The 25,308-nt window shown below is 41.9% G+C and overlaps 1 protein-coding gene across 7 annotated transcripts in view; it reads left to right on the forward strand.

The window, feature by feature from the left end:
* Positions 1-25,308, forward strand: part of ARVCF (ARVCF delta catenin family member) — a 257,122-nt gene that overhangs the window by 113,730 nt on the left and 118,084 nt on the right. The window contains exon 1 of one of the 7 annotated variants that reach the window (XM_088135348.1): positions 15,757-16,025. The exons of the other annotated variants lie outside the window; for them this stretch is intronic. Coding sequence (XP_087991474.1) covers positions 16,020-16,025 — 6 coding nt within the window. The 5' untranslated portion in view covers positions 15,757-16,019. Of the gene's footprint in view, positions 1-15,756; positions 16,026-25,308 lie in introns of those variants that run through there. 7 annotated transcript variants of the gene reach the window in all.

The raw sequence follows: 25,308 nt of genomic DNA on the forward strand, positions 1-25,308 counted from the left end.
CAGGCGGCGAAGCTGATTGGCTTTCTGTCTTAATTTGTGCATTGAAAGTGGTGGAATCCAGAAGGCAAACGCGAGCAGAAGTTGCTTGCTGACCGTTTTGAATCCGGGTTAGCTTGAGTGTGAGAGTTTGTCTTTAACACGGGGATGAGAAGATTGCTGGTGCGTGATCTCGAGGGCTCAAAAAATCTTGGCAGCAAAAAGCGGAACTTGAGTTTTTGAATTCATGGTCGCCTACATCTGGCTTGAGAGACTGTACAATGCAGACGCCTCCTTTGTACTGGGAATGTATGTCAGCTTTCAAAACAGGATCAAAGGTGGCCTGTTAGATATGTATGAGCATGAAAATCCTGCCACGGGGGCAGGACAGGGTAATCTTCAGCCTTATTGAAATCCTTGTAGTATAGTTCAATTTATTCCGCTGATAAGAATACAGCGTTATTTTTCTTGAAAAATAAAAAGAATAAATGGCCTGTCCTTTTTTTTTTTTTTTTTTTTGAGAATGCCAAGTGAGGTTCCTGCTGGAGGACTGGGAATATTTTTTAAAAAGCATATTCAGTCTGGGGATTTGGTTTTTAAAAAAGATCCACCCATGTTTGGAACGCCGGCTTATTTCTATTCTTCTGCGTGAATGCCACCTGTGGATGTGGCGAGAACTGAACGTCTTTGTGCTTTTTACACCGCTTGACCCCAAAACCCATGCAGCTGTCCCTTTCTGTGGATCAGCTGTTGATGTGCACAGAGTTAGAGGAGAAATTTTCTTCTTTGGTTATTTTCATCCTGTGGGGAGGAGAACCTGGAAGGAGGAGGAGGAGAAGAAGAAGCAGGAGGAAGAGGAGGGGAAGGAGGAGGAGAAGGAGCAGGAGGAGGAGGAGGAGGAAGAAAAGGAGGAGGAGGAGGAGGAGGAGAGGAGGAGGAAGGGGAGGAGGAGGGGAAGGGGAGGAGAAGAAGGGAGGAAGAGGAAGAGAAGGGAGAAGAAGAGGGGAGGAGGTGGTGGTGGTGAACAGAAATATTCAGGGCAAATTTGCAGCATCCATGAACTGGGAGTACGAAGAGTTGCCCATGTCAGAAGGGCATGTCCGTTGTGGGGAGATGGGCGGGGACAAATCAAATCAAATCAAATCAAATAAATAAATAAATAAAATTATTGTGTTAAACGCGTGGGATGCCTCACTTTCCCACGGCATTGTTTATCTGTCAGGGCTCAGCTAAGCGGGACCCGTGCTACCGCTCCAATTTTTGAACGGACTGTCAGGCATTTAAGGGAAGACAGACGTCCGATTGGCTTCCTGCTCACTTTGCGGAGGGCACACGAGGCTCAATGAATTGAGGACTTCTTTCCCTGTCCAAAGGCAGCATTCCTCCCATGGCTGGAACTGCAGTGCCTTCCTTTTAAGGGCATAGGTGACTCCTGATCTCACGGCTGTTAGAAGAATGTATGGAACCACCACAGGGGCATCTTAAAGAGGGAGAAGAGCAGTCATAAATCACTGTTTCTCCATCCTCATATGGGGCAAGGGGGGATCATCACCCTGTTGAAAAACAGCAGTGGGAACCTCAGGATTAAGTACCAAGCTTAAGATAGAAATCCTTATTATATTACAAAATAATTCAATGCATTTCGTAATAGTCTGGCAAGGCCATACTTGGCTTTAATTGAACCATTCAAGCACCTTTATGTTCATTAACCTCTCAGAATGATCCTGAACATCGACATAAACTTTTTTTCCCATGGCCAAACTGACTTGTTTGATTAGAGAAAGGTCACTATTGGCATTCCTCAATGACTGGAAACTCCTCATGGACGTTTTGTGTAAAAAAAGAAAATGGTTTTGTGACTTGCGGTTTGGATGATTGGAAAGAATAGGTTAGAGAAAGAAGGGGATTATGATGTAAACTTAGAGAGAAGGGTTTGATTAGAACTGTATGTATAACTGCCGAGAGGAAGATCAGAAGCCATTTCTTTATATTTCTTTTCACTTCAGTTCTTCTATTTTCTCTTTCTTTTTCCTATCTCCTTTTTCCTTTGTCTTTTTTCCTTTCTTTTCTCTTTCCCATTTATTATATCTTTTTCTTTGCACGTACTTCTTACTAGATATGTAATTTTTTTTTAATAAAAACTATTATATACCTACTTTTTTCCCTTATCTGTGAAGGTTTAAATGATCTAAATTGCTATAGTGCTAACAATGTCTCGTTTATATGGTCCGAATACTGCTGTGCCCAGCTAAGATCTGTACTCTAAAATGTATTACTTGCATCTTATAATACAATGAAACAATTAACTCCTAAAAAAAAACAGGTGCCCTCCTGGCCTGCTGAACACCGTGTTGGTTGTGGATGATGGGAGTTAAGGCCTTAAAAATCAGATAGGTTCATATGGAAGAAAAGTGTTCCTCAGGCCCTCCTTTTAGGCCTTGAGGAACTCCCATCTGAAACCTCCAAGGGGATCCCTATTTCCATTTTTCACGTCAGTTTTGGCTCCAAGGTCAGGTCCCAATCTCAACCCATTGGCATCCATGCTGTGTTGCCCACCATATCTCATATCTCTTTTTTCCATTTTTCACGTCAGTTTTGGCTCCAAGATCAGGTCCCAATCTCAACCCGTTGGCATCCATGCTGTGTTGCCCACCATAGCTTCCTCATATCTCTCTTCTTGAAGAAAGAACAGTAGCTCTTTAAATGATTTGTTTAAAAAGATGGAACCAAATAGTCAAGGCTGGGAAAACGTGGGCTCGATTACTTTTTTGAGCCCAAACGTAGCCGCCTCAAGAACAGTCCAGTGCGAAAGAAAACCCTGCAAACGGAGAGGATTTATCGGCATTTGTAATGAATCCATCTCTGCTCAGAAAGGAAGGACAACTCTTACACCTGTGGAGCACAGAGGCTTTTCGCTAAATTACACCTGGTTTTGTGGGCTGACATTGTCATGCCAGTCTCTCTAGTGGAGCATGGAATTTGAGTTGTTTTGCAAAAACAGGACGAGAAGCTGTTATCTAGCCACTGAAGGAGGTTTTCTGTTCATTTTTCTTAGCCTTTTGTGTAAATTGATCTCCGCAGTAGGCGTTGAAACTTAATATACTGAGAAGTGGAGATTTTGTGCCAGAACATCTCTCACATCTTAGCCCAGGTGTTCCTCAAATCGCATAATGTTACTTCTTTTTATTAGGCAGCCTAATTTGTGCGATTCCGTTTCATTTTCAGTTCTGGCTACGCTTTTTCTATCAGGCTGGAACTTCCTTTTTTGATTTTCCGTTTCTTTGCTCTTTTGAAAAAAGATTAAATAAAGGAAAGTCCAAAACTCTTGTGTCATGCAAGGAAAGTTTTAAAATCCTTGGCTTAGGGACGTCCAACCTCAACAAGGTGAGGTGGATTTCTCCAAGGGAGATGGCTTTTTCTGAGGTGGAACCCCATTTATGGATTCCTTCCTCAGAGAGACTCGACTGGTGCCCACATTAACATCATTTTGTTGCCAAGTAAATGTCTTTCAGTTTTCCCAGGCCTTTTCATTTTCATTTTTCATTGTATTTGAATTTGTATTGTTTTAGACTTTCAACCTTGCTGCTGTCTAATTTGTTTGCGTCTTTATTTTGTATCTGTTCTGCTTGCATATATTTTAACTTCAGTTGCATTTTTAGGGTGTCTGATTGTAAAACGCCCAGAGACTTTTGGCTATTTGGCAGTCTAAATTTTTTTTAAGATAAGTAGATAAAAATAAATCAACTTTGTTTCATAAATCAGGGCTCCCTTGTCCTTTGAGTAGATTAAAAAATACGTTCAGTGAATACAGTTTTTACTTCCAGAGATCTAATAATGTTCATGCACTCAGAAGAGCTTTGAAAGAGCATGTAAGTCTTTGGAGAGGTTGCAGTTCAAATGTCCCTCAATTGGGGCATTCTATGAACGCTGTGACCTCAGAATGTCTCTTTTGCCACAGTGACCCAACAGGCCATGTTGGGAAGTTCTGTGAGGGATGGAGGGAATAAGGACAACCAGCAACCCTTCCTGGCTCTTGCCCTCAGCAATTCCAAGGTCCCTTTGAGATCTGCAACAATATTTTGCAGACACTCACCCTGACCCCTCTGAACAAGTTGTGGTCCAATTTTCAGGGAGGAGGGTGCTCTCCACACAGTGCTGCTAAAAATCCCATGGTTCCCCTGCAAAATGTGGATACTTTTGCTCCTCAGCATCCTCCCTTTGGTTCCAGATCTGTCTGTAATGGTTTGTGGGAATGACCTTGGGAGACAAGGGGGAAAGTCACAGCCAGGGGAACGGTTGGATGAGAAGCAGCTGAGTCCACAGAAGGACTGGGAAGTGTCTCAGAAGGGACCCTCACTAGTTTCTTGGGCTGTAAAGTCGACGGAAGAGAAATGTACTTTCAGACTGTTCTTAATGTAACCTTACAATAAAGTAGAATTAGTCCATCTGGGCGTGCTTCCTATCTGGACTACCTTGCGAGGCTGACACCATCTTCTCTCCTTCTGTTTGCCGTTTGAAGAAGCTGTGCTGCTGCTAAACATGGAGTTTCCCTTAGTAACAGTTATAAGACACTTCACATTTGTGTCTCCTTTCCTTTTAAAGCGGTCTACTCACTACTTGAGTTTCCATAGGTGAATTAAGTGCCAAATGCAGAAATGATTTATTCAGGATGGCCTCATGCCAGCTGATTTCATGGGACAGTCCTTTTATATATATCATAATAAGAGCGACCACGCTAATAAGAACTACTGCAAACTAAATTAGAACATAGAAAAGGAAAAAGAAAGAAATGACAGAAGAAACTAAAAGTGCAATAAAAAAGGAAATAGAGGAAAGTAGGGGAAAAAGAACAAGATATAAAGAAAGATATAAAGGTATACAGAAGTAGCTTCCAATATTTGTCGCAGCAATTATATTTTAACCTGTCTCTCTAAAGTTCCATCATGACTCTCTTCTTTCTATAATCTATTCCGTCTGATCATCAAAACCATAAATCATAAGTTCATTTGTTTCTGTTGTGCGCAAAAAGTCCATAGGGGGTTTCCAGTCAGCAGTAAACATAGGTATTGTCTTTTCTCTGATCAAAGAAGTCAATTTAGCCATCTCCGCAAGTTCCATCATCTTCACCGACCATTCCTCCATGGTGGGTAGTGCCAAATCTTTCCATCTTCGTTCATATAGTAATCTCACTGCAGTGCTCATATATTGAAATAATCTTCCACGGCTTTTTTCTAACTGTTTGTCATCGATCCTAGTTCATTGGACAATTCTGAGTAGTTCTTAGGCAGGACAGAAAACTCTTCTCTCTGTCTGCTTTTAGGAATAACCCACCACTTATCAACCCAGTAAAAGAAGCTGTCCATTCATAGAGCATTCGCTCCAAGTCCATCTAGAAGACACAGAGTAGCTGGCAGCTCTTTTTTAACAGCCTGCTGAAAACATCTAGGCGATAAAGCCTCCTATAAAAACCTGAATTCTAGATGAACGGAAGCCCAACTTCTTCACTACTGTTCAGCCTGCTTCTTGCCAGAAAGCTGGTCCTGCTGCTTCTTACAACAGAACGGGTTATGCATCTTGGCTTGTGACTTGGCTGAGATAGCCAAGCTTTCTGGAGATGTCACCCAACAGGTGGCATCTAAAGGAAAAAATGCTTTAAAATCTTGGCAGTTCTGGGATTTAAGCAGAAGCCGAGAATGACAGGACTGAATCCCCCCAGGCATTATCTTTCAGGCTTTAAGAACATTAAGCCAACGTTGGGGTTTATTCCTTCCTTAAGACCCTGTACATGTGGGGAGAAAACTTTTGAAGACTGAATCACCTCCATTCTGTTGGACTGGCCTCTTTTTTATTACATTATGCCTGTTTCCTTTTGAGTTGATGATATTCAACAATGCTGACATTCAGCCAAGGAAATGCATTACCAGGGAGTCGGTTATCAGCTTCTAAACATTCTTTGTGTGTGTGTGTGTGCTCCCTTTTTCAATCTGCACCACCGTAAATCACTCTTTACAAAGAAAGGGTCTTTGTTTCTCCCAGGATTTCTGTAGAGCGCAAAGCTTTGATGAAGGAGAAACCATTGGATTTAGGAGAGAAGGCAATCTCTCGCTTTATTGGCTCTGAAGCTCACAACGCCCCAGTGAAGTAGGTTAGATTATGCCAGGGAGGGAAGAAGGGGCATTAAATTATGGAAGATGTAGATGTGGCTGCCAGTTTGGACGCCTTGAAAAGGAAAGATCTGAGAAGGATAAATAAATCTGGAGTCACAGCTGGCATGAAGTCCTGCTGTGAATTGCTTGGTTTTGGCTTACTGTTGGGCGTGTAAATCATCATTTCTGACAAGGGTGGACAACCAGATGCCACTGGACCTTCAGATGGAAAATAGAGGATGTAGAGTCCTGCTCTTTTGAGCAGGAGACCCATGGAAATGGTAGTACATGGCCTAAAGGAGACATAACACAACTAAAAATCAACCAACCAACTTCAGTCCTCCCATATAGTGGAGGAAGTGGGAAATTCCCAGCTCCAGCCTTCTGCACTATGTAGCCCTGTCTACTTAGTATGATAGTCTTGTCCTCTGTGGCCTCCTCCCCAGTTAAATGCTGCTCTCAGAAGGTTGCTTAACCTGTCTATAGCAGAAGGCAGAAACAGATGCAATGGTAGATATTTTTCTTGAACAGAATGGAATATTTGCCTTACTGTCTTCCCCCATTTCTTGCGCAGCTGTATTTTCTGTAACATGCAAACATTGCTGGAAATGTTTGTCAAATAGACAGATATTGTAGATAGATAGACAGGACAGACAGAGTAAGTGGGTAGGTAGGTAGGTAAGAAGATGGTTGGCTGGCGAGATAGAGATAGAGGTAGGCAGACAGACTATATGTAGATAGATATGTAGTATACACATACACCATTGCGCTTATAATATGGTGTTATTTTAGTGAACTTGAAACTTACTAACTGTGTACATGATATTACTGCAGGGGAAAGTAGTATCTGGCTGACTTTCTCTGGGTGTGAAGAAAGCCAGGACCAACCATTTTTAACCTGCCGAAGAAACTGATGGAGTTACCTGTAAAGTTAGCAAGAGCCCAACTTGACTCAAAGATTTTTATTTTTATTTTTCTAAAGCAAGATGCACATATGGATTAATGCCGTAGGTTCTCTGATGCTGCAAGGGTTGTCAGAAAAGCCACCCTGCAGTTCCAGAGAACCAGGATCATGACCCTGTGTACTGTAGGATTGCCTTCTTTTTGGACAGTGATGAAGTTCGTGGTATTTACCAGGCCCTCAACTAACTGAGCAATGTGACCGCATTCAACATTTGGGTGCGCTGGGTTGATGAGACCACTCCATCAAGCTAAGAGAGTTCCCTTCTGCTTCGATAGTGGGATCTCATCTCCTAACCATCATCCTGCTTTCTGGGGTTTGACTTTTCATCCATCAGTGACAGCCCAGACTCCAGCAAAGGGCATAGTAATATCAAAACTGAGTGTTAAGTGGGTCTTGCCATGGCTGACTCAAAAACACAACAATCAAATCTTGTTTCCAGGGGGCTCCATTTCTTCCAGCCCATTATTTCTGGAAAGGAGAAAAATCTGAAATTATATTGAGAGGACAGAGAATCCATCAGGCTTCTTTTGGATTCTCCCCCCTTCCCTCAAAAAGAAGCTATGTCTAAACAGAAACAAGGAAACAGTACTGGGGAGTACTGGGTACTGGGGGAGAAAATGAGAGGTGACGTTTGCAAGCTTTCCCCTCTTTATGGGAAGATTAAAAGGAGACAGAAGGGAAGGCGGTTGGGTTATTTATGAAGTGTCGAGAATGACCTTCACATCTGGAGTTGCAGCGCCCGTGGCTTGCAGTCCTGCTACTATAATTGCCATAAACGTTATTTAGAGACTTCCACCGCCTTGCTACAAATGGGAGGGGGACGCCTTGCGTCTGCCTTTATCCTGTCCTACTCAAAGACAGTGCAATGCCTGTACAGTTTATGCCCCAAAACGCCTCTTTTGCCATTTGAAATAGTGGTGCGCCATGCATGTTTCTCTATGTATATGAGAAGTGTGCACCGCACTGTTAGCTCAACCTGTTTTCTAGTCTCTAGGCTCAAATGAGCTCTTCTGCACCTACACACACAGAGATAAGCTTTTTGTTGCATCCTCAATCCTGGATAGGGAAAAGCACCGGACTGCAAAACTACAGCGTCTTGTAATGTCTTTATGGCTTGTCAGTTTCCCAACAGTTGAGGTGTTTTGTTAGCCAAATGCACACAGGCTGTGTTAAAAACCAGAGGAGGTGAGGCCAACTACGTACAGTAGATGTTTGTTTTTCCCTTGAATGGAATGGAGGAATTTTGGTTACTCCCAGAGCTGCTGTAGTCCACAGAGTAGGCCATTGTTTGAATTCCATGCTTGACATGCTCTTGGTAGTGTTGTTTGACTGGTAGTGTTCAGATGGGGACAGCAGGAATGAAGATGATCATGGCTGACTTCAGAACATTTGGGAGGCACTTCTTGGCAGCGTTATAAAAATGGTCAATCGTTGCCTTCTGGAATGTTTTTCAACTTCTCAAACCTAGCCTAAAGCGTCTCAATGGTCCCCCATTCAACAACTAGGGTTGAACCTGTTTAGCTGTTGAGATCAGCCAAATAACATTCTAGATGTTCGTTGGTTCCTTGGAATTCTGGGAACTCCCAAGCCCCCAGCATGTAAGTTTCCCAGGGCCACTGTGTGACTCAGGATTTGACAGGTTTTTGGTCTGATCCATCCGAGTTGCTCATGAGTCCACTAATCCTAGGTAAGTAGATTTCTCAAAATCAGAATAGCAAAAAGGAAGACGGGAATGTGTCTGCAAGGCACAAAAAGAAGTTAATCTTTCCTTCTTCCTCTTTTTGCTTGGACCAGTCTCCCCAGGTCACTCCCAGTAGAATCAGAAATACTTTCTTTATTCAGTTCCAGCAAAGTGCAGTGAGCAAGCTTTTGTAAAACTCCATACTCCGTACTCAGATTTGGTAGGATTATAGGCATTTGTTTCTTTGTGACCATCTAAGCATCTCTTGGGGACAATCTTGATACCCTTGGGAGCCACCCAACCAAAGATGAGTCAAGATCCACAGCATGAATTCATGGAAACTTAGCCTGATGCATATTTCATCTTTAAGCAGGAAATTACACTAAGTAATCTTTGAATGCATGTATAATTCTGTGCTCTGCAGGGTCTGGCTGGTTCAGAAGTCTAGTCCTAAACCACTTCAAAGTATTACTGTGTGTCTTTGATCTGTTTAGATTGGACTGGAGGAATCTACTCACCCTTGCATTATTCACATTTCTCTTCTCTAGCATGGCTTGACAGTTTCTTTCTTCGTATTCTTCCCCCCAAGTTTTTACCTAGCTGAATTAAAACACCCATATGCACACCGAGAAAAACGTTGATACAAAGCCAACACCAGAGTGGAAAAAAAAATCCCAATAAAATGTAAACCCTCTCCCCTTCTTTATTGTTCACACTCTTCTTAGTTTGAACAGAAGCCAAGCTTATACAAAATTAAACCCCTCAAAAATCTGACTGTTGTCCAAACCCTTCCAGAAAAAGAAAATTGATAAAAATCAACATCTGTCTTCTACCATAAAATAGCTGAAGAAAGACTAATTCCTGCTGTGGCTTGTGACTGCGTATCAGAAATGGGATATTTTAAACAGTGAGTACGGTTTCTCTATCTTGCTGTTCAAGAAATTTGGCCGAAGGACATTGGATACAGATCTTTCATCCACTGCTTTATCTGGTGCTTCTGTGGAGGTTTTTTCAGACATCCATCATCAAATTTGGGGTATCCTGAATTGAATTTCTCCAGATTGTGGTCTTATACTGCAAGCAAAGAGAGAAGAACCATGGGCCAACTGAATTACAGGTCTTCTGTTCATGACATCCGTAGATTTGGTTATACCTTTAGAAGTGCCTACATGAGGAACACTGAGGACCATTACTTCTTCAACATTTTGGATATTTTCTTCTTACTTTTGCTGCTGTTCTGTTATTGGTGGCTTCATGGTACACCACCCATGCTAAACCAATAAAAATAATTCCGGTGGGAGCTGTTTGAAGACCATGTTACCATCAACTCACTGCTTGGCTTCATACATTATTCTAAGCCAGAATGTAATTTATTTAGTTCTGGTTCACTCTGTTTTGTGAGTCCAAGCCATACTTTATGGCTTGGGATTTTGTATGAGTTTAGCTAATTGTAGTTTATTGAACAACCATAGTAGACTTAGTATGATGCATAAAGTGTGTCAATATGTGCAACAGCCTGTGGTATGCACAGAATTAATTCTTTGCACCCATGTGTCTTAAACAGTGGACTTTAAAACAGTGGTTTTGGTTTTCAGGGGTTGGGACTTGTTTTAATGCACTGAGAACCATCAATACATTGATCCCCTTCTAGGAGGTACAAATTTCTTGTCTAGGTCAATATATTTTGATGCAGAAATTCTCTTCATTGGCATACCAGATTGTAGACAATTACCAGCTGCTGAGTTATCCAGGTAGTATTACTCAATCAAATTGCTCTTGTTTCCTTCATAATCAGTTGCTGCATGGGACAGGGCTTTTTGCTCTTTCAGATGGCACTTTAACATTTAGGAGAGCATAAGACCAACCTTGCGTTGTGCAAGTTGTGCAGGGGTGATAGTTGGGAACGTTGCAGAATCGCAATGGTAGTAAAGCAGATTGAGTGGGTTGGCTTTGTGGTGAGCAGATTTGATAGGAGGGGTACATGAAAGATTGTGATACTACCTAGAGTAGTTAAAGCAGCCTCAAAGGTGAGCTGGCTAAGATTCCAGGCTGGGAGGGGCTGGAGTAAATGCATTTTTATCTTGGATTCGTTGGCTCATGATGCATTTGGCTGATGATTCATAACTTCCTGAAAGCCTTATTCTGTTAGGAGAAAGTCTCAGTCAACTGAGCTTGAATAGGATTGCTTTTAGTTTGCCATCGTAAGGGTGGATTTCCTCTATCTTTCTTTTTTACTCCTTTATCTTCCTTTTTTACCATCCCTGGATTTTTCAGGTTGTAGGAAAAGACCTGGAGCCTTTCTACCAGATCTTTATCTAGCTTCAGTGGAGCAGTTCAATAATTGTACACTACAAACTTTTTTCAGGGCCGTCGTAACTTTGAATGGTCGCTAAATGAATGGTCGTAAGTTGAGGACTACCTGTATGATCCCTAGACTATTTGTGCCAGCTCCGTATCAACCCAGATCTGTTCGCTGCTCTCCCAACTTCCAGAACCCCTCGGGGTGAACATTTACCCCCCACCCCCCCAACCAAGATTTAGTCTTCATTGCAACATAACCTGGCATTATTTTCATATGTGTGTGTGTGTGTGTGTGAGTGAGTGAGAGAGAGAGAGATTTTTAAAAAGAAAAAATCAATACAAACTAATATAAAGTAAGAAAAAGAAAAGAAAGAGAAAGAAATCAAAGAGAAAGGTAAAAATGCAAGAAGGGGGGGAGTAAAGAACAAATAGAAAAGAGAGTAAAATGACACAAAGAAGTAGCTTCCGATTTTCTTTACAGAAGCCATAAGTACAATTATGAGTTTACCTCTTACTCTATGGTTACAACGTATTTCTCTTCTTTCTATAATCGATTCTGTCTAATCATCAAAACCATAAACCATAAATTCATTTTTTTCGTTTCACACAAAACGTCTACAAGAGCCTGGCATTATTTTCCCAGCATTATTTTCCCTCTTTCTACCTCTTTGAGAAACAGCCTGCAAGGTGTTCTGCTGATAGCTTGCTCTGGCAACCCAACCCGGGTGCATTTCCCGTTCTATTTAGTTCAACAGCCATTGAGCAGAGCAGATGTGAAAGGGCTTTAAAGGACTAAATTCAAATTCTGCACAGCCAGAAAGATGAGAAGAGAGACTCCAGAGTGGGGTTTTGAGATCCAACTTGAAGATCCAACTTACAGCAATCAGTGTGAACATCAAATGATTTCTGTTGGAGTGGTGTCTCGATGTTTATTTGCAGGTATTTAATCTTATTTTTGGCTGAACTGAACAATCATTACAGTCAGTTCCTAACCTATTCATCATATTTAAATTGTACAGCAGAACACAGGATATGCAATATCTTTTTTAATTCCTTTGCTACAAGAGCGTTGCCTTTAGTTCAAGAGAGCCACAGATGACCCGTTTAATACAGCTGAAGCTCTCTGTTGGACTCTTGACCACCCATGCAAAGACTTTTGTCAGCAAAAAACTGGACCAATCGATTGGATAATTTTGCATATCATGGAGAAACGGTGCAATAGCCGTTTAATAAATCACAATCGAAAATGGCACGTGCTCCCTTGATGACAATTTTTGATTTATCACCTTCCATTTTCATTTCTAAGCAATTAATTTGTAGGGCAAATTTTCTCTTCTCGGCCTTTTGGCTAAAACCAGGCATAATGGCACTGATTCTAGCTGGGCTGTTTTCTGACACTCCTTACACAACCAGATGATTATTTATTTCAGTTAATCTGCATTTATCTGCAATGGGGGGGACACCTATTTTAGGGTTTATGCCACATTTGGACAGTGTTCCTACAGCGCTTAGGTCGCCTAAAGGCCTAGCTGCTACATTCACACAACATCTGTGAATCTGGGTTACTTTTTGATGGCTTAATATATTGTACAGACCAGGCTATGCAGTTGGATTTTTTGCTCAACATACTATGCAAACCCAGAATGATGGGCTAATTCAATAACCAGGCTGGGCCCTCCAAACAGCAGGAAAATGCCAGTTTTCGACAGTCATGACTGGGAAAATTACAGAAGCCATCCAAAATTCCAGGCTGAAGCTAACCTGCCTATTCTTGTGGAAACTTTGAAAGAAATGGGATGTGGGGGAAAAAAACAACTTTTAAGGTGGGAGGGTGATGCAAAGTGTGCAGGAGAAACAGGAGAATCACTTTGGCATTTCAGATGAACGCATAGAGCAATTCAAGCATGTCTTGTTTTGAAGTAACAGGATACGTTTGAAGTTGATACTGCCAATTTTTAACAATTAATTCTGGTTCTTTGTTTTCGTATGATTTGGAGTGGATTTAAAAAAGCAAAGCAAAACTCCTGAATCTATGTTTATAGTCACATCCTTCAGCAAGAAATAGAATTTCCATTCTCTTTGGAGGGGACCATTGCCTTTCGCCAGTAAAAGGTCTAAAATCCAAGTTCTGGATAAGCTGTGACGATAACATTGCAACAATAAATTAAAACATTGGCATGTCTTTCTTTTTAGTAAACCCCACAATATGTACACAAAGCTGTTGTCAGGTTCAGCAACTTGACAGGCAGAAAATAAAAACGTTTTCTCACTGCAGACGTGCATCAGGCAGGCTCGTGTGGTCAATGAACCAGGGACGGGGGGGGGGGGGGAATCAATTGTAGGAGAACTTTTCAATAAAACTTCAGGACTCCAGATTCCCATTTTATTATTCTGAAGGTGCTTACAGACTGAAAGCCCAAAGGCAAATGTTTCAGACCACACAGGGCTGCAGAAGTAGCTTCTGTCTAAGTAATCTGCAGTTTCTCAACTGAAATAGTGGTTGAATTCACCAGAGTGTGGTAAGATCAAGAAATGTTCATCTTCTGATTGCCAGTTGATGAATGGGTCCTCTCAATTTTCTGCTTTTTGCCCCACATGGTGTTTTTCACAGTCCTTGCACTGCATGTTGTAGGTGATTCCTGCTTGTCTACCTTGGCTGTTAGACATCAGTTATCTTTCTTTATAAAAGAATGTAGATAATTCAGTGGGTGTTTCCCTGTCATTTAAGTACACCTTGCTCATTGGAGTAGGCCTTATTATTACTTACATCAGAGATGGAGAACCTGGGGTCTTCACTATTGGTCATGCTGGCTGGAGCTACTGAGAATTGTAATTCAGCAACATCTGGAAGACAAATTTTACGACCCTGATTTTTGTGGTTTTCATATGCAATAGCCCCTCCCCCCGGTCCAATAATTGTCACAATTGTACCACTACTACAAGCTGGTAGTTCTGGGTAGTTACCCAATGGGAAAATGTGGTTGGATTCACAGTAACCCCACTAAGTCTTGGTTTGCTTAAATAAGCTGCAAGGGTTGGGTTCACGTTATAGATTAGTGTGTGGTGTGAGGTCTTTTGCATCCTCATATGCCATGTCCAGGAGCAGACAATCCTGTTTGATGCACAGCTTTTGATGAGAAAAAAACAGTCCACAGTCATAGAGAAGGAAATATGCCAAGGTTTAGGAAGAAATTAAAGCAAGATTGAGAAACAGCTTAATGCTAAAAGTGACTTGATTGGTATGAAATGGAGAGCTCCCATGTTTTACCCATGTAGCTTTGCAGATATTAGGGTATGTTTTGTATTAAGTAGATGGGATGGAAATCTGTGATAGACGGGAGCCTGGGTTGCTGGACGAAAGTGAACACCTTATTCTTGGAAGAGGAACAAGCATGAGATCTCCTTAGGATTCAGTAACAAAGTCCAGACTTTTAACAACTGCTGTGTGTAGCAAAGGAGATCTCTGTGTTTTCCAATAGCTTTTCCTCTACTGCAGCACAGCTGGTAGGGAGGAGAACGACGGGGACCTGCATGGATTTTGGTGGCCGTGCTGTGTTTTCCCCTTCTACTCTCCAAAACAGTCTCAGCTCCTGAAATGGCTAATCTCTTTTATTGCGACTAGGACAATTTTTGGAAAAGTACAAGCACGTTAACGGAAGAGTTCCTTCACTGCTGCTGCTAAGCTCTTCCTGTTGATTACATGCTGGAAAATAAAAGATTAATATTCCTCCCCCCTCCAGCACAGCTTCACTTCACAATTAAATTAGCAGCCTGTAGGACTACTCAGAAGTAAAGAACAGGTCTGATCATGATTTTGTCTGTTTGCAGAAAACTCTCAAGCCGAGAGCTTAATGGTTAACCTATATTCTTTCATTCCTTAGCTCAGCGTTTCCCAACCTTGGCAACTCCCAGATGCGTGGACTTGAATGCCCAGAATTCATGGTGGTTGCTGAGAATTCTGGGAGCTGAAGTCCACATGTCTAAAAGTTAACTAGGTTGGGAAACACTGCCTTGCTCATCTGATTTTGGAGCAACCTTAATCTTTGTCACATCGGCGTAGCTCTGCCTCAGCATCACCGTTCATAACCTTGTAATCATGGCTAAGGCTGAGTTCACTCAGGGAGCTAAATCATGGTTTGTTGAGCCAGCATAGTGGCTCAAGTCCCTCAAAGATTAAGCCATACGGCAGGGTTCATAAACTACAACAGATAGTTTTATGTATCCTGCTCTTCCTTAATGCAAGGAATTAAATTGCTTTAGTTGGGCTGGGCGAATTGAGCCAGTGTAATTTATTGGATAAGCCATAGTTATTTAAACTTGGTTGTTGTTGTTTTTTACTATCTTTTTATTCTGTTTGTAACTGTTAGCCATCCAGGGCCATGCATATGAGATGGGCAGCCGTATAAAATGATTAAAGGAAGAAAGAAATGAACAAACACATCTGGACTAAGTGACTTACTGTTATGGTCCACTGCCCAGAAAAAAGAGAGATCCAAGCTGCTATAAATATCCTCTGCTTACTTAACATTTCTATTTTAAGAAATATGCCCATCCATATGTGGATTCAGAGGCATGAAAACTGGTTTCTTGAGCTGCGTTTCATTCAGTTTTATCCGTTTTGAGGAACCGTTTCTTGCTGTTGGTCATCGTGGGTTATTTTTGCTCTGTCTAGCCTATTTATCGTTTTTGAGTCGGTGAAATTACTCATCTTCGGATTGAATCAGGGCTGAGATCTTGCCCATATCTCCTCGGGTGCACGTAACACCGATTCAGGACAGGAATCCTGCTTAATCTCGTGTTTTCCAACCAGCCAGACAATGCCGTGAGTGCATCGGTTTCTTGAAGCGGTTTTGGGAACCTTGTGTGACCATAAAATGAAAGGCAAAGAGAATTTGGAAAAATTACAGGAGCTCTTTGCAGCGGCCAGCAGAGATTATTACCAAACGGGGGAATGCAGGTGATATATTTTTCTAGTTATGCGTTTTATGAGTCTGTGAAATTACTTTCTAATCCAGCAGAGGAAGAAATGGACATAATTGTCTTCGAATGGCAGCATTTTAGATTGCCTAGGGGGGAAAAAAAAAGGAATGAATGAATTAATAAATGAATAAATGGGGGAGCATCTTCCCATATTCTTCATCCTGTATCTACAGTGGCAAATAAATTAGCTCTGGTGCGTGATAAAGATGCGGCTTTGTCTCCCATCCCCAAGCATCACAATTTAGAGACTTCCCTTTTTCCCTCTGCCTGTTCTTCCCCCCTGCCTTTAATTTCGCTTATTGCTTACTTGCTTGGTTTCTTATTGATTCATACGCTCCATGTGACAATATTTGATTTTGATTACCACTGTCTTCACTCGCTTCTGTAGTTCATTTGTCTCATGAGAGCAGGCCGGGGAATCCTTACTGCCTGTAATGGTCTGTGGGAATGACCTTGGGAGACGTGGCAAAGAGTCACTGCCTAGGGAATGGTCAGATAAGAGGCAGCATAGCCTTCAGCTGGATAGTGGGAGGGGGAAGAGGCTCAGAAGGGACCCTTCCTAGTTTCTCAGGCTGTAAAGGAGACAGGGAGAGGATTGTACTTTCAGACTGGCAAGATTGATATTGGCCTTGCAGGGCAAACTAGTTAGGAATCACAATGAGATGAACTAATTCCACTTTATTGTAAAGCTATATTGACAGAATCTTGCAAGTCTGAAAGTACAATCCCCCCCCCCCATCTCTTTTACAGACCAAGAAACTAGGGAGGGTCCCTTCTGAGCCTCTTGCCCTGCCCTCCACATTCCTGCTGTGGGCTATGCTGTCTCTTATCTGACCATTCCCTAGGCAGATAAGGGGCATAAGACTCTTTGCCCAGTCTCCCAAGGTCTTTCCCCCATACCATTATGCTGCCTGATCTGCTAATCCCAGCCTAAACTTCAAGAACCTTGTATGCCCTCTCGCCATGATTGATATCGTTAGGTAGCTCAATCTGACGGCTCTGTTGTCTGGTAGCATAATTTGGTCTTCACCCTTGTTGATTAATTTTGCTAGGACGTTAGGCTGATCCAAAGCAGTTCTCTGTAGTTTGTTTGTAAATCCAGCCAGTGTGGGGTTTGCTGAATAAAAGGATTTCCTGAAATGAGGAGACATGGAGGAGAAACAAGGGTTTCCTAAAAAGGAGAAGACAGAGCAGTGTCAAATCAGGATGTTTTAAGAATATTTCTGTAACCTCTCTAGATAAACCTAATTTACACAATCCAGTAGTAGGCAGGAATTTCTTACCTGAACAAATGGAAGACTGGAATTGATCCATGGTGGTGCCCCACTCACATGAGTCTCCAAAACAATACGTGCATGGTGACATCATCACACAAGTGATGTGCTTTGGGTAAGTACAGGAGTGCATTCTTTGTGCGATGGCACTGCAAGGCGTGTGCCATCCCTTTGAAGTCCTTGTGGCTTCTTAAGGACACCACTAGAAGCAAATATGGACACCACTTTCCACTCACCAGTGCTTTAAACATGCTCTTGCCTTCCAAATGTGGTTCTTTCTATTCTGAACAGGGCAAAGTCAGGTGATGGTTCTCCAAACACAGGCTGTTGGGCGCACATGCTGTTTTAAGGCTGTGTGGCTTGTTTTGACACTTAGATGACCTACTCTTTTATGGATCATCAACCTGTGAGTCTTTTAAGAGCCTGTCTGGAGCCCTTCTGTTCCACTGGGTCAGTGTGGATTCTCGAGCTGAGTGAGGTCAGTAAAAGTTCAGCCTTCCAGCTTTTTCAGACTCTTAATTCATCCTGAACTGCAGAGTGCTTTGCTTCTTAATTCCATTTGGTAATTCGCAAAACTGAATTAACCAGAGACAGAATTGCATCAGAATGCCAACCAGTGAACTCAAGTGAAACAACCTTTTTATTCTACTTCTTTGCTGCTGTTTTTTAGTCACAGCTAGATATTTTCTGCAGACATTTAAACACCCCTCCCACAGCCCTTCCTGTATTTAGCCGAGTTAGCAATTCACACATTGTTTCACTTGTTACAAGAAGAAGCCACCAATGTATTTACCACGTATATGTCATATTCATACCCAAAGGAACACTGTTCATCTTGCCGAGTTTATTCTGAGCTAAGATGTGTTCCTCTCCTCTCCTCTCCTCTCCTCTCCTCTCCTCTCCTCTCCTCGAAATACAATGCTGGCTCTATACATCACTCTCATTTGGCTTGCTTAATTTGGACTTAGTATATTGTGTGAATCCAGCTACTGTGGTTTGTTACCCATGTTTTATGGTTGAGCGTGATGTGCAAAACCAGCTAGCATGGTTTATTCCACAAATCATGGTTAAAACACATGGCTTAGCATGACCCATCCATTATTAATGATTTGCACTAACCAAGATTCTACTGCTGGTCAGCTGCTTGGAGGAAAGAACTGGGTCTTACTCCAAGAAGATGGAAGTTGACATCTCTCATCTAGGTTAGATTGAATGATCAAAGAGATTGTTTGTAAAAATATTAACTGTTAATATATAGATATTTCCCCCATGTTAAGGGCAGCTCATTATACTATTTGGACTATTTTAATGTCAACTCATAACTGGGTAATTATTTTGTCGTTTTTGCATCCCCTACGATTTTATGTCATCATTTTATTGCACGCTTCTTGAAATGGCTTTGCAAATGGACTGCTGGAGTCTCCATGAAGTTGGATGTGGCACAGAACATTCGGCTGTCTTCTTAAATATGCAATTCTAATTAGGTTCTGTGTCTAAGTGAAGACTGCATATTGGGCCAGGAAAACTCTAGAAAATAACTACTCGGAAGAAACCCCAGGTTTGCTAAGCTAAATTTGGATCTATTTGAAAAAAGGGTCTGAAAATTGCTGTCCAGCTGCAATTCAGTGTGTCATTTTTTGATTAGTAGAAAAGATAGCATGGATGGTGCATTTATAAAGTCAGCACTTATAAAATTTCCAAATTTACGGAGAAATTTTGCCACGCGGTGACGTTTCCTTGTAATAACCAGTTCTTGATTTGGCCACAGGTTAATTAACCCTGGAGCCTGCTTTTAAATTCCAGCTTTTAAGCATGGAACTATTTTTTTTTTTTAATGACTCCAAACCTAGAAAGCATTCTCAATGACATTTTCCACGTTTGGGTTATGGTAGAGCTTTCAGATTGGGATATGGGGCTTCCAAGTAGCATGTGATGAAAATGTGATTGCCAATTGATAGCTTAGAAAGGTGGAATTACATGTACTGTAGGTTTTGCTAGCCTGCTCAGTAACGGGGGAAGGCAGGAATAGCCATCAAGAATGGAAGTGTTCCTTAAGGAAGAGGAGCAGTTGATCCATCCTCTTTGCAAAGCCGCATTTGGTGTGTTGTCCTCTGCTACCCGTGCCCTTCTGCTCTCCAAATGAGACAAAGAGGTTAGTCTCTATGCAGAGGAACAAATGGACAAATTTGACATTTCAGAAAAGGCAGCGTTCAGAAGCCTGCATGAGAACATTTCACTCTCAGAGGACATTCTGTACCCAGACATTAATGCTATTGTAGTTCCACCAAAGAACTTCAAAGGGAGATTCCAGTGTGAAATGGCCAAATTGGAATCCATCAGCAACTCTTCAGAGTCACTTCCTTCACATGTTTGATCTATCTGGAAAGATGGTATAATACAAGTGCTGTCGTGAATTTTTTTTTTTTTCTTGAGGTCAAATGTCTGATCTACTGTTACCTTTTGGAATTTGGCTCTGTTGGTTTCATGCCTTCCTTTGAAATCTCTCTGTGTGAGATTTTCAGTTGGATGGATGGATGGATGGATGGATGGACGGACAGACAGACAGATAGGTATAATTCTTTTTTAAAAAAGGAAGATAAAAATTAATACAAACTAATATAAGAAAAAGAAAAGAAGGAAGAAATCAAAGAGAATGTGAGGTTTTCCCGTGGAGCCTAATGTTTCTCATCAAGTGGGCTTCTGTCCCTGAAAATGTACATGACAACAAGTTGATCAGTCTTGCAAGCACTCATCTGTCATACACTGTTCAGCAGCTTTGGACCACTGCAATGTAGCCTCTTATGTTACTGATCCCTAAAGCACCCACCCCTGCTATCATTCTTCTCTTCCCACGCTTAGTCTCCACGCTGAAGCTTCAGAAGTCTCAACTGGCTACTAGTTGGAGTAAACAGCAAAGTCACCTTTCAGAACAAGTGGAGAAGATGGAACAATGGCAAGGTGCCATGGGGCCATGACTGATGGAGGAGGGGGGACTCTAAAAGCTGGAAGATGAGAGGAGGCAGGAGTTCTTGCCAGTGGGAAGTATTCTGCCCCACCACTCTAGAGCGGAGACCTTGAAAGAATGAGTTGGCAGTCTTTCCTTTGGAGCAGAAGCTATAGCTATAATTAATAGGCTCTGCTTTCCGGCCCGTAAGCAAACCTGATGCCATTGTGGGGTCACAGGGTGGCCCCAAATTCTCTGTTGGCTTTTCTGCAGCAGGGTCATGCATCTGGACAGGCAGGAGTAGGAAACCAAGTTGGACATGACCCATTGCTAAACCTTTCAAACATTCCCCCTTCTCTCTAAGCTGTTGGGTGAATTTTGATGCAAGATGGCTCTTGTTTTCAGTCTCTTCTTAACAGCAACTTCTTAACAGTGAAGATTTCTCTTTGTATTTCTGTTGCTGAAGCCAAGGGACACCTGAACCAAGAACACATTTCTTCTGTCCAATGGAAGGGAATGAATGTAATGTCTCCCTGTAACAGAAGAACCAGGAAGCAACCCAGTGAGGGCAGAGGAAGCAGTACTGTATGTCCAAGGAACTTGGCTTTGGGTCTAAAGAGTTGTCACCTCTTCCACAGCTGTTCCCAAGCTGCTTTTGGCATTTCATGCCCACAACGTGGTAGGAAAGATGTAGGCTGTAAAAAATTCAGTGACCATCCAGCTAAAGTTATCTTGATGAAGTGTAAAACTCGCCCACAGGCTGCAGCTGTTGAAGGTTTTACAAGCAGTAGCCCAGGATGCTGAGAGTAGGTTCCAAAGAAAGGGCATCAAATCTATGAAACTTGGTGTGAACCTGAGACATTTTGCTTTCCTGCTCCAGAGTGGAATGATTCCTCACCCACCCCGTTAAGAGAACTTAGAGAAAGCCCATTCAATGTTAAGGTGATACTTCCATTAACAGATGGGGTGTGGACTATACTTGTCTACCATGCTGGTTGGGAATAACAAAAGCTCCAAGCTGAGGATAGATTCCTGATGAGATCTTCTCGGCAGGAACAAAATTCAAACCTTTCATTTTGTTTCTTTTTTTGAAACTTTGCATAAAACAAGAAAAGGGTTTAGTGAAAACCATAAAGGTCCTGTGTGATGGACTTGAGATGTGCTACATAGGAGAACCATCTGGCTAGCTTTGATGTGATAGATGTAATCTGTCTTCTTTCTTGACCATTCTCACATTAGCAACAGATCAGCAAACTGCTTCTCTGTCTCTCATCTCTCTCCCTTTGCTTTATAACACCCAACCAGGCACTTGCTTGAAAGTTGTAAGGACAAAGATAAAAGAGTCCTCACTTCACGTTGGAACAACTGCTTTCCATGTAGAAGGTCTCAAGTTCAATTCCTGGTATCTCCAAATAGTGCTGGGAAATATTTCTTCCTGAAAGGTTGGAGTTTTTGTTTCTTAAGAATGGAAGAACAGATTGCTTGATTCATCATAAAGCAGCTTCTTAGGTCAGACAGTTTGATGGCTTGCATCTCATGGAAACCATCAACTCAGAATAACGAAAGGGGAATTTGTTGAAAGGGAGAATTGTTGCAGTCAACCCACCATCGCATCCCATTAGCAAAGAAGGCTGTCATACTGCAGGGCCTACAGAAATCTCAACTCGAAGAGCATCAAGCCCTAACCAAAATTTGCCATCTTTAGCCAGGGTTAGTGTGTTGCTACAGGATAACTTCCAACCTAGTGTTGCCGTGTGAGTTAAAAGGGAATGCATCATGCAAGCTTGAGCAATTGTCAGCATCTTGGTTTTGGTTTAGGGCATTTTTACCTGTTACTCTCATACCTCGCCATTGGTGTAAAGCTGATAAGCTGGGTGGACAAAGATTGGATCCTGCTTGAAAATCTAGCCAAAGTTGACTCGTTTTCCATCAGAGTGATTGCAAAAATTTCCAGTAATCAAATCTGTACTGAAGGGCGAAATACCATCTACTAATACTTTGCTTCTATGTGGAATCTAATCTTTGGCCTGTACCTTTCTTCCTCTTCTTCTGACCCTCATGTGGATGCCAAAGCATAATTATTTCCTGGCACCGTGGCCCTTGATTTGGTTAGAATATTGCTGAATGTTCTTTTTCTTTTTCTATTTCTTTCTCTTTTTCTTTGTCATTCACCCTGTAATCTTCCTTGATCATTTGAAATTGATTGGCTATGGGTGCCATTCCCATAGAATAGTGTGTTGGCTTCATCCAACGCTAAGACTTTTGGCTGAGACTGAATGGGAATTGTTGAGCTGTGAATTTCCCAGTGACACACAGGATTAAGACTTGGCATTGTATGCTGGGTTGTTAGAACAATGGGGATTTACTGAAATATTGCAGAAAGATAATCCTGCCTGGCAGAGGATGGCAAGGGCTTTGATGAGTCTTTTCATCCTCACCCCCACTATTTCATTCTTGCGCAATGTGCTTCTAACTAACCCACACAGACTTCCCATTAATGGAAGTCTAAGTAATCATTTTTAGAATTGGTGCTTCATTCCTACAATGATCAAACCAACTCAATTAAAAAAAATAACATCTGTTACACTTGATGTTCCCTGAATGATCCCTTGGGTTATTCTAGAATCATAGAAAGCTAGTTTATATCAAAACAGTTAATCGGTCCCTTTAGATCAGTAGTGTTTACACTGACCACCAACATCTCCAAGGTTTCAGGTGGATCTCTTTTCTAATCCCATGAGGATTGTTCCCAGGACAGTGGACATGCAAAGCTAATGCTTTAGAGAATCATAGGATTGGGAGGGACCTAGGAAAACTTTTCTTCCAATCCCCTACCCAGGGCAGGAATACTCATATCATCCCAGACAAATGGATGTCCAGTCTTGGCTTGAAAACCTCCAGGGATGGAGAGACTCCTGGTACAGGTTGCTCCACTGTTCAATAGTTCTCACATTCAGGAAATTCCTCTTTATTGACTTATAACTGAGTTAAACTTGACTTAGATTTTTAACTTCTGCAGACTCAAGATCAACAAAGCATGCATGGAATGGTTAATCAATACTTGGAAAATTTACTTGGCCACTATACGTGGTTCTAGGGATTTAGAAGTATAGATGGGCATCCCCCAATGATTTGGCCAACCACAGACAATCTTCAGACAGATGAACTAACAAACACTGTAAGATAGTTGCAGGAGGAGGACTTGTAGGATAAGATTCAAAGCTTAACCCTGAGTTCTTTTCAAAGTGACGATGGCTATTTAAGTAACATCTGTACTGATTTTCTGCTTGCAGCTGGTGCTGCTTTCTCTAGAGCTTGTTTTCTACAGATCTGTCCAACCCTTACTTCATATCTCCTAGTTCCATCAGATAAATGTCAGCCATTTCAGTTCTCTTCAGCTGCTGGGCTATGCATGCTGGCTCTCTCCTTTCTTCTGGGCAGTTAATTCAATCCCTTCTTCTCACCAATGCAAAATCTCCACTCTTTGGACAGGGGTGACCATATTCTCCTGATACCTTAGCATGTTTCCCAAGTAGATAAGTCACAGGATTGTCCAATTTGTCCCTCTTCTTCTATTCATAATTGGTGTTATTTATAGCAGAAAGGGCTGGGGGGAAACCCTTCCATGTAGAATCCACAAGATAAATGTTTTTCTGAGTCTGTGATGAATACTGATGTCCATTCAAGGGAGGTTTTTGACCTGAGTGCAAATTACTTAGGCTTTGATGTATTTTGCTCTGATTCTTCATTTTTCTCCTCCCCTTAGTGCTATTTTTCTTATGTGGTTTAATTAGATTAATTTCCCAGCTTCTTGACATGCTGATTACGCTACTGCGTTTCCACCCACCTCCAGTGATCCCCGGTAGCTTTGCTCAGGGCGAATGAATGAGATCACAAATCTCCTAGTGTAGCTTGGGAACTGCCAGTAATAGATTTATTTCTTTTTTATCCAGGCTGGACTGTGTTCTTCAGTGTAGGAAGGGAGTAGACTGTAGGAGCCTCTTTACATGCTACTATGAATTTTCTTTATAAGGGCAAAGTCCTAACCCAATTTGAGTCTGGACCCCAGCCAACCATTACATGAGCAACCCTGCCGCTTTTGTTAAAACCATGAATTGAATCACAGAGTTGTGAGAAAGAGACTTTAGAGATCATCTGGTCTAATTTCCTATTCAGTCCTCCCCCCCCCTTTTTTTTTTTAAAGTGAGTAATACAGTGGTCTGCCTGAAATAGACAAATAGACAAGCCACGGGGTTATCTAACAAATCTGGAAGCTCCATCTTTTTGGAAAATATTAAACTAACCTTTCTGTGAACCTGACTTCAGTTTTGAAGGAGGGTGGGGGAGAAGAAGGATGGGCATTTCATTTTTCCTAAAAGTAGCAATGCTGCTGTGAATTCTAGCATCTAGAGTCCCAATGCATCTGGAGGGCTTCATGCTGGAGAAATCTGAGATTTGCACATGGATGAAGAAAGAAACCATTTGAATCTCTGTTCCCCTTTGGCTTCCATCTTTGAGCCAAATTACACGTAACATTAATATGGCGATGAATGCCCTTCATTGGAGGGAATGCCCATTTTCTTGGTGTGGGACTTAAATATTACCTGGGGAGGGGGGAGATGTGAGCAACTTTGGATCTGTGCTTCCATTCTTGTCCTAATCTCATCAAGCAGTCATTGGGTGATCCACATGTGGAATTGAAATTCATTGGGTCAAATGATCCTCACCACTTGTAGAGGATGATGGAGGTGGCCTTGAGGAAGGAATTCAACAGCCATTAAGAAACATCATCTTAGCCCTGGAGGTGACGTGGGAGTGAGAAAGAAATTCAAGATTGCCCTGCCTTGATTCTCTTTGGTATAAGGGGGGAAAGAGAATCTCTGTCAGTCTTTCAGAATTCTGTTATTATATCCTTTAACAAGAAAGTAGAATTCCAGTAGTCCTTGTGAAGTTTGTTTCCTGACCTGGCCTACCCTGCCAGGCTGATACCGTTTCTGTTTCCTGTTAGATCTCTCAGCAGTTCTGGGAGCTGTAATCCCCAG

This window comes from Python bivittatus, unplaced genomic scaffold (assembly GCF_059951505.1).
Source record: "Python bivittatus isolate LINGU-HERP-01145 unplaced genomic scaffold, Pbiv_v1 ctg000100_np1212, whole genome shotgun sequence".
Lineage (NCBI taxonomy): Eukaryota > Metazoa > Chordata > Lepidosauria > Squamata > Pythonidae > Python > Python bivittatus.